At 37.1% G+C, this 10,427-nt stretch overlaps 1 protein-coding gene across 1 annotated transcript in view; it reads right to left on the reverse strand.

Moving 5' to 3' along the window:
* Window positions 1-10,427, reverse strand: part of LTN1 (listerin E3 ubiquitin protein ligase 1) — a 60,058-nt gene extending 49,631 nt beyond the window's left edge. The window contains exons 1-6 of the mRNA XM_059065448.2: window positions 10,266-10,427; window positions 5,022-5,225; window positions 4,401-4,499; window positions 3,668-3,898; window positions 1,014-1,066; window positions 118-298 (exon numbers count right to left, since the gene is read on the reverse strand). Of these exons, the coding sequence (XP_058921431.1) occupies window positions 118-298; window positions 1,014-1,066; window positions 3,668-3,898; window positions 4,401-4,499; window positions 5,022-5,225; window positions 10,266-10,307 (810 nt within the window). The 5' untranslated portion in view covers window positions 10,308-10,427. The remainder of the gene's footprint in view (window positions 1-117; window positions 299-1,013; window positions 1,067-3,667; window positions 3,899-4,400; window positions 4,500-5,021; window positions 5,226-10,265) is intronic.

Genomic DNA, 10,427 nt, shown 5'->3' on the forward strand with positions numbered 1-10,427 from the left:
AATGTGTCTGCAGAATTTTAAAGATAAACAATAAACATGAAGTCTAAATAAAAAATAACAAGATCGGGGAGAAAAAGGAATCAGAGGAATGTCTTAAAATAAAGAAGATTAAGGTACCTGAGGTATACTGTGTTTTCCATACTTCCAAAACTTATTCTGTGATAAAAGAGATTTAAATTTCTCCTCCAGAGAATCAAGCTCATTATCAGGTAAGAGGCAAAGCAATTTTTTCAATGCCAATAAGGAACAAGTTACAACCCGATGGAATTTAGCTTCTCTCTCTTCCTCTGGAATAGTTCTTGATGTAAAAAGAAAATAAATACATATAAGGATTGAGAATAAGACAAACCACATATTCAGCACTTCTATTTTAAATGTTTTATCACTGAATATCTACCAAAGTTGCTTTATCTCTATATTCATTCTCCCTGTGCCAAACCCCCACAAAATGCCAATATACATAGAATTTTAACCACATATTATTCGAATAATACAAGGTGAAAATAAATAGTTGTGGCTTGAAATAAGTGTGCATGTACACTGCTCTCACTAGCAGCTAATTGGATGATTAGAGAATAAATAACACTGCACCTAAGAGTACTTTCCCTTACAGACTCTTAATAGTTTGATTAGAACACAAGAGTAAAAAGTAAATGGAACATCTTACTATTCTTACAATAGAACTATTCATAGTTCTTCAACTATTTTCATCCAGACCTTAAAATGGTTCCTGCTATGACTGTCAAAAGGCAAATGTGGAAAAAACCTAAAAACATCTCTTTGTAAAAGAACCAAACACATGCTCTCTCAGATAATTCAAGTTAAGTAGCGGGACAACTTGCAGGTAAAAGCACTTAAAACAGCACCTGGCAAATAGCACTATATTAAGTATTTTCACCTCTACATGTAGCATCCCTTTTTAAAAAAATGTCACATTGAAATTATTATCTTATTACCTATGAGTGAAACATAGTTTCACTTAATCTGAGTTACACAGAAACAATACAACTTACTGTGGATCACTGAGTGTATCAGGTGTTTCTTTTATAAGATGATCCTGCAGCACCTATACAGGGGGGAAAAATGCCATAGCCTTCAGATTTTATTGAATCGTCAGTGGTGAAGAGACAGAATATAAACTTCATCTTAACTAAAAGTTTTTACCCTTTCTCACAAAAGTAGCAAAATTAAGCAGCAAAACTAAAAGGTTTGAATTTTACCAATGTTTTTCCCCTATCAATCCCCAAGGTTGGCACCTGCTGGGGTACAGAAGGATAAGGTACTCCTTCCAAACACCTCCAGTTTCCACTGAGAGGAATTTTCCCTTCAATACTCCTGGCCTCTTGCTTCTCCATTCCTCTTGCACACAGCAGTGAAGTGAATGGGATGTCCGATTAGTAAGTTTGGGAGTGAATTAGGCTCTGCTTTCCTCGCCCCTCTTTCTTGAGCACCTCCCTGCTCACAGAGAGCACACATTGTGCTCCACTCCACCATGGAGGAAGGTTCAAGGTCCCATTTGCAATGCTGAGTAAGTCTGCTTACTTCTGGGGTACAGTACTAGAAAGTCCACTGTTCCAGTATCAATTTTATCAGCAATAATAATAACCAACATTTACTGAGTTTTTCCATTTACCAGGTACTGCTTTGAGCACATTCCATGCATTAACTAAATCCTCAAAACAACTCGATAAAGTACAAGTTAATTCCTACTTTAACAGATGAGGAAATGGAAGCACAGAAACCTGCCCATGGTCAAACACCCCAACTAATGGCAGAGTGGACTAGAACCCAGTGGTGTGACCCAGAGCCCGTGTTCTCTTACAGACACTATGACATTTTGATCTCATTTGCCTAACTCCTCTCTAATAAATTTGTTTTGAACTTAGGAAAGTTCAAACCCAATATTTGTATATCTGTGACACATCCAACTAAAGGTAAAATAATGGAGAAAATAATCCACATATCCAATGATCAGTTACCCATCCATAATAAAACCAAGAACAAAAAACCAACCAAATAAACAAAACTATGAATAGCCAAATCAATTATCTCAAAAATCCATTTTCTAAAACTCTTAAGTGTCCAAACTCATGATACTTCACTCACAACATTCATCACTAGATATTTTAAAGAATCCAATGATATTTAATTTACAGTTGGGATAGAGAACCCCTTTGAGAGTATGAGTAAACCTACAAACCCTAGGGAATTCTCTGGCAGTCCAGTGGCTTGGACTCAGCGCTTTCAAGGCTGGGGCCCCGGTTCAACCCCTGGTCTGGGAACTAAGATCCTACAAGCCATGCGGTGCGGCCAAAAAAAACCGCACAACTACAAACCATCACCCTAGAAAAACAACTCTGGTACAACAGAAAAATAAAGAATGTAAGAACCAAGAACTTAAAGGGGGAACTAGAATGCGTGCGTGTGTGTGTGTGTGTGTGTGTGTGTGTGTGTGTGTGTGTGTGTGTGTGTGTGATATCAGATAGGTAAGAAGGGATCACATCATGCAGAGCCTTGTAGGCCAAGATAAGAAATCTGGACTTGTAAGTATACTGGGAAGCCACAGAAAGGTCAACTAACTGAAAGGAGGGAAGCAGGGAGAAAATGAGGGAGGAGGAGGGAAGATGTTTAAGTAGGATTATACATAGGGTGCTATGGAAATATGAGTACTAAATAAAGAAATAAATGCAAGCATTTTCTTTTTTAAAAAAATTTTTACTTCTCCTCAATGGACTCACAGTCCATCTATTTTTATTTTATTTTATTTCTATTTTTATTTCTTTATTTCTTAATACTAACAAATTAGTGTCTAGTTTTTTCCAGTCCGTATATCAGGAATAGCAAATAAAGAGAGAAAAAATGAGGAAGGACAGTATTGTGTACAAACTAAAAACCACAAAAGTTATGGTTGATATCGGTCTGGCAAAACTGCTGGCCAAGTGTTGGAGAAATGTGTATCTGTTAATGGGAGTACAAATTTGTATGGCCCTTTGAAGGGCAGTTTATCCATATATATAAAAAATTTAAACTCTTTGACCCAACATATAGTTACTAGAAGTTCTGGTAACTCCCACTCCTACAGGGTATGAAGAAATCTATTCAAGAGTGTTCACTGAGGCAACAGTGTTTGGTATCATAAAAAACCGGGTAAATAAATATTTTTAAAAATAATACATAAATAAACCTATTCTTAAAAAAAAAAAAAACTGGGGAAAAATCCCAAATGTGTATTAAAATGAAAAAAGTTAAATAAACTGTTGTATATCTATATATACAAAGGAATACCAGGATGAAACAGATCTGTATATATGTATTGATTTGGAAATATGGGGAAAAAAAGTTTAGATTTGATTTTTAGATGTATTCTTTTTTTAGATTATATATTACAAAGCATATATCTAAATTTTTTTAGATATGGTAAATTAAAACATTAAAATAAACAGGGAAACCTTAAATCATTCAGAAAGATCCAATCCAAAAAGTTAATTATGTTTGAAAAGCCAAAATGGTCAACTTTGATAAACACCATTTAAAAAACGCAGTCTTCCACTTAAAATATTTCACTTCTCATACCCTCACATGCTAGGTAAAAGAGCTGCCTTTGTAATATGGCTTATATCCCTTAAATACTTTAAAAAATAGATACAGAATGGTTCCAAGGACTTACACTTGTAATTTCATCTTTACAAAATGCTATGGCTTCAGGTTGCTTGCTTGGAGGGAAAGCTGCTTCAAAAGCATCTTTTGCTGCAGATGCAGCTGGTGTGTAAGTATCACACTGAGCCATTAGCCAGTAGCCCATTAAACTTTTTAAGTAAGGAGCCAAGTGTTTCTTAACTTTAAGGATAAGTTTTTCAAAAGCTTGCTGTGTGGCTTCTCGAACCCGGCGGTCATGATCCTATTGAAAATATAATATGGTTTAAAACAGCGCTAACCCATAAAAATAAATACTGACATTTCTGGGTATGTGATGAAGACCCATTAATAAGAATTCACCTATGCACAAAGCTAAACTAAAGTCAATAATTATATTAAAAAACTGATTAATTTTTCCTTTTCCCAATAAGATAAAAATGACTGTATTCAAGACAGAGTCAGGGCTAAGCCTGGAATAAATAAGCAATTCATTCTCATTCTTCTGCAGCAAGTATATAAAGAAATTACATTGTCAAAATTTACTATGACTTAAAAGTATCTAGGTTCTATAGTAAGGACCTAACAGACTCCTTTTTACAACCCAACATGATCCAATCTGCATAATAATATTGACATAACATTCCATAACCCTCACCAAAAATGAATCATATAAATTTGATAGTCCCCACAACTTCAACCAAAAACAAAAAACACACACACAAAAAAAAACAACAGAAATAAACTAGTCAAGTCTTAATACTTACTAGTGAAATTTTGCAGAAAATTCTTGGCCAATATGGAAGAACTCCTTTTACAATTTCCGTGTCTCTCTCTGTACACATGGTTCCAAATTCCTGCATAGCCTAAAATAAATTATTAAAATCGTTAAGGATCAACAGCCATAATATTGGCTGTTGATTATATTTATGCTGTTCTAGAAGCTTAGTCTATTTTATGTAACGTGAGAATACACCATCCCTGTTTGTGCCATATGGAACTAATATGAAGAGTTCCTGTATAGGTTACTATGACAGAAACTTTTCAGTTGTTTTAAAAAATATATAAAATGTACACAAACAAAAAAAAACCCATTTAAAATTATAGAGTCAAAATTACATTACTTAATAGGAAAAAATGTAAAGTCAGAATTGCAAAGTGATTCTAAAAAGTGCAGAACAACAAACTAACTTATAACCCAGAAGATAAATATAACCTAAAGTCTGTGTCAGAAAAAAGTACAATTGTAAAAGTACTTATTAGTGACAATTCTTGATTTAAAAGTACTTATTAGTGATGATTCTTCATTCTTCTTTACATAAAATATGCCAATAACATTTTAACAAAAAGATTTTCTTGATCATTTTAATGAAAACAGTAAAACTTGCTTTTAGTTTTGTCGTGACATCTTTCTTTGAAAGTTTCCGCAGCACCATTCGGAAATCAGAATCCACAAGACTGTCTATTTCTTCAGCTCCTTGAATAGCAGGAACATAGCCTAGGTCACTGTGAAATGTTCCAAAACCAATAAATCCAGGCACTGTTCCCTGTTCCTTAGCAAGGAGTTCTGCAGCTCGGCCACTGTTTGACGGCTGGTAAGAAAGCAGGGAGGAAAAAAGTCAGAGTCAAGGAAGAGTTCAAAATTTAACTTTGAGTTCTTTGGAGTAATTACTTGACAATTCCCACAGTGAAGCAAACTTCTATTTGAGGACTTTTTCCCCCTAGCCTATGCATCTATTGCAATGTTCGCCAAAGATAAATATTTTTGTCACCAAGACCTTAACAATAATGATCCTAGGAGCTATTTCCTTGTTTCCTAAACATCAGAACCATGTTTTTAAAGTTGCGATTACAAACCATTAGAGGCTCATGATATCAACTTAATGGGCCATGACAACATTTTAAAGAAGTAGAACAAAATTTTAAAAATCAGAATTCATCACATATGGTAAGAATAAGTACTGTTTCATGAAATTTTTTATTTCCAACTTTTGTACAAATAGTATGTATACACACATATGTATACTGTGTAGTGATGCAAAATTAACTCATAAATGGATATCTTTTCATTCATCCACTCATTCAACAAATATTTATTAAGCAACTTCCCTAGGACAAGTCTAATGATAGCAACTTCTAGACCAGGAGTTCCTTGTGGGCAGACACACTCATTTCCACATACCCAAAGCCTAACCAAATCTCTTTGGGCTAAAATGGCTACAAATTACATTAGTATGTACATAAAAATCAATACAATGATCGGGATACAAGATACACTCCTTTGTTTTGAAACAGTCAGTGGCTTGTTTGATTGATACACAATATAGTAGCTTCCAATACTAAAAATTAAAGGATTATTTGTGACAAAGAAAGAAAATACTTGAACTGTTGAAAGAAATTAAAATGCCTCAGTTCAATGTCCAGGATGACATCACAGCCATCTAAACTCATCTATTTCTTATTCCTCCGTAAGAATGTCTGAAAATCCAAATGTGTGATTCAGTTTGTTCATACCTAGCAAAATTGTGTTTGGGAAAATCATTTATCGAGGAATAATAATCTGTAATACTTTCTAAACTGAAATGAGTGACCAGAAATGAAAATGATGGACTAGATATTTTCTCAAAACAAAAGCACTTGGCCTAATTTCAAAAAAGGTTCTCTATTTTAAAACGTAATTAAAACGAACTAACATTATTCAGTTTACCTTTCTCAATACTGATACATGAATAAAGAGCTACAAAGGAGGTTAGTGAATTATAATTCTGAAAACTATGGTGACATTAAGACACTGGAATTTTACCTATAATCTCATGTGTAAACAGTTTTATTATGAAACAGAATAATGAAATAGTATAAAAAGCTAAAAGCTAAAGGAGTCAAGGCTGAATTCTGAACTGACCTGAAGACCAGAGCTGACAGTGATAACTAGGTACAGAAAAGGTATCAGATGTCCAGTTTCACAGACACAAATTATTTTCAACTAATTGTATCTGTTTTCAATGTCTACTTTGAACTTAAAATGTAGTTACTGTTTCTTGTTACTTTCTCCACTGTACGTTAGATGCTCATACCCACAGTTCAAAAATTAAGAACCTCGATACTATTTCTGGCAGTTAATTTTCCTATACTACACCTACTTCATTCTTCTGTGCCTGGCTTCTAGAGGTGTAATATTTGAGGTGGCAATCCTGAGTCCACAGTTTGAAGACCAAATTCAGGAAGCTTTCGGGATCTTTCACCATCTGGCCTCGACCTCTCCAGTCATCTTTCTAGCACTTTTTTCTTCCCTTGTCCCACTTCCTCCTCCCTGCTCCCTTTTGTTCCCACCATTTATGTTCTAGTTCCAAACTCAATACAAAGTTCCCTGAATATGTTTTCACAATCTGGTCTTTTTATTCATTTTTTTTCAAACAGCAAACACGTTTCTTCTTTTGTTAATTTTTATTGGAGTATAGTTGATTTACAATGTTGTGTTAGTTTCAGGTGTACAGCAAAGTGAATCAATTATACATATATCCAGTTTTTTGTTTTTTTTTTTTTAGATTCTTTTCCCATACAGGCCATTACAGAGTATTTGAGTAGAGTTCCTTGTGCTACACAGCATGTTCTTTTTTTTTTTTTTTTTTTTTGTGGTATGCGGGCCTCTCACTGTTGTGGCCTCTCCCGTTGCGGAGCACAGGCTCCGGACGCACAGGCCTAGCGGCCATGGCTCACGGGCTTAGTTGCTCCGCGGCATGTGGGATCTTCCCGGACCAGGGCACGAACCCGTGTCTCCTGCATTGGCAGGCGGATTCTCAACCACTGCGCCACCAGGGAAGCCCAGCATGTTCTTATTAGTTATCCACAATTTGGTCTTTGTGTAATCTTTTCTCTCCCTGACAAACTTCCACTTATCCCTGAAAACACATTCATGTTTTCAACATTTGCCTCTCAGGTCAATCACCGTTCTTTTCTGTTCTCCCACTTTGCTTCTACTGATACCTGTATCATAATTCTTTAATATATTACAATTATTTGCTTACTTATCTGTCTATCATCAAACTAATAGTTCAAGAACAGAAAATTTCTCTATCATCTTTGAATACATGGCATTCAGTATTCAAAGTCTTCTGCTGAATGAATGACTGCCACTCTGAAGTTCAAATCCCAACTCCACAACTTCCTGACTACATGGATTTAGGCAAGTTAATTCTCAAAGACTCAGAATCATCATCTTTAAAATGAGACAACAGTCACTAAATCATTACTTAGGTGTAATCAAGATTAAACGTAAGTTTTCAAACCACCATAATAATAATTGATTCCAGCAAGAATTATCAAAGGATGCTAAAAACCGTTAAGTGAAAGTCTATGAGAGAACAGGTTATTCCGAAATTACTACTCCACATATTATTTGTTAATAGCCAATAAAAAGAGACATTTATACAATGGACATCACATTAATCAAGTGCTTAAACATATACCACCATAATGGGATTATGTGTCTCATTAATAAACAGGCATTATGTATCCCCGTGGTGTGAGAGGCACTGAGAAATACACATCATCTATGAAGCATTTCTGTCAAAAATTGTTTAACCTGAATGTAATTATAAGGAACAATTAGACAAATCTAAGTTAAGCAAATCAATTGCCTAGACTCTTCCAAATTGTCCATGTCATAAAAGAATCTTCCTCCAAAAAAAGGCACTAGGAAAACTGCCTAGATCTAAATGATAGCTAAATGGAATGAGTGATCCTTTCATGGATCTTGGATGTTTTTTTAAATGCTATATCTAGGGACTTCCCTGGTGGCTCAGAGGTTGAGAATCCGCCTGCCAATGCAGGGGACATGGGTTCGGTCCCTGGTCCGGGAAGATCCCACATACCGCAGAGCAACTAAGCCCATGCGCCACAACTACTGAGCCTGTGCTCCAGAACCCACAAGCCACAACTACTGGGCCCACGTGCCTCAACTCCTAAAGCCCGCATGCCTAGAGCCCATGCTCTGCAACAGAAGCCACCTCAATGAGAAGCCCGTGCACCGCAACGACGTGTAGCCCCTGCTCACTGCAACTAGAGAAAGCCCACGCACACCAAGAGCCAAAAATAAATTTTAAAAAATTTTTAAATGCTATATCTAAATAAAACTCTTAGAGAACAATATTGAGATGACTATATAAATCTGAATACGATAATGCATATTATTAGATAATAGTATTATACTGAAGTTAAATTTTCTGCATGTTATAATTGCTCACGGTTATGTAGAATAATGGCGCTGTTTTTAGAATATACATGCTGAAGTTAGGAGTTAAGGGTCATGATTTCTGCAACTAATTCTCATACGGTTCAGCAAAATACATATATTTAGAAAGAGAAAGCAAAAGTGATCAAAGATTAACAATTGGTAATTCTAGGTAAAGAATTTGAGTTGTTGTTCTAATATTCTTGCAACTTTCCCTAATATTTGGAATATTTCAAAAGTAAACATTGAGAAAATTTTTTAAAATTAAATGAGAATGCAAGTAAAGCATTTAGGAGACTACTAACACAAGGTAAGTTACTGTTACTATTATTAACCTCCAAAACAGATTAAGTGACAGACCTAAGAAAATGTAGTACTGGAATCACGAGAATTGTTTCAGAAACAGGAAAAAAGCATCTTCATAAAGTTAGACTGTGCCATAATAAACCTAGTACTATAAAAAATATCATTATGACACCCCCAATCCTGTAGGTTTAGTCCACTTTGGTGCTTAAACAAGTATTTAGTGAACTTCTACTATATGCTAATCTTTCTTCTAGGCTCCAAGGATAACAGCAGCAGATAAAAACTCCTGCCTTCATCATACTTATATCCTATACTAATATCCTAGTGAAGCAAGACAGTAGAAGCGGGACAGTCAACTAATATGTTAGAAGTCATAAATGCAATGGAATAAAATAAAGCAGGAAAGGAGAAAAGGGAGCGGGGGGGAGGGCTACAACTTAAAATAGAGTGATCACCGGAGACCTCACTGACATATCTCGGGCAAAATCTGGAGGCACCTAACAAAAGAGCGTCGGGGAGCCTGCCAGGCAAGGTCAAGGTTCGGTGAAGAGATAAGCGTGGCCAGATGGAGTGAGCGAGGCGGAGGGAGTTGAAGATGGGGTTGGGAGGTGGAAAGGGGCCGCAGCCGACCATGCACAATGTAACGTCGTAACGGCTTTAGCCTTTACCCCGAGGGATGTGGGAGCCACAGCAGATTTCTGAGCGAAGAAGCGACATGATCCGAGATAACCTGCACACCAGCTCACCTTAACTGCTTCCCACCCAATTCCCTTGTTCACCCCTGCCACCCTGGCCAGGTAACCTTCCTCATGAAGCGGACACGGAACCAATTCTTAATGAAAATGTTGGGCGGGGGGTGTGTGCTCGGGTGGAGACAGATCCGGCACGGAACATCTTTTCTCTTACGACTCCCCAGTCTGCTCAGAGATAACCCACCCCGCCAGCGGGGACGCACACACAACAGAGAGGTCACACTCGACACGCAAACACACGCCTCCCCACAGCCGCGCTCCACACATCCTCCGGCCCTGCGCCGAGCGGAGCCAGCCACTGCGAGGCGAGGACTCCTAGGTTGGCTGGGCCATCCCGCACTCACCCTCAGGTTCCCCTTGGTCCTCTGCTTGTTCTTTCCGCCCATGATCGCGGTCTCAGTGGCACTCTCACACCTAAGCACCCGAGGCGCCACGGCCGAGCCACAACTTCCGGCCCCTTGCACCGGAAAAAGGCCCAGACGAACTCCTTCCCCTGGCCCTCCCCT

Source organism: Kogia breviceps, chromosome 5 (assembly GCF_026419965.1).
Source record: "Kogia breviceps isolate mKogBre1 chromosome 5, mKogBre1 haplotype 1, whole genome shotgun sequence".
Taxonomy (NCBI): domain Eukaryota; kingdom Metazoa; phylum Chordata; class Mammalia; order Artiodactyla; family Physeteridae; genus Kogia; species Kogia breviceps.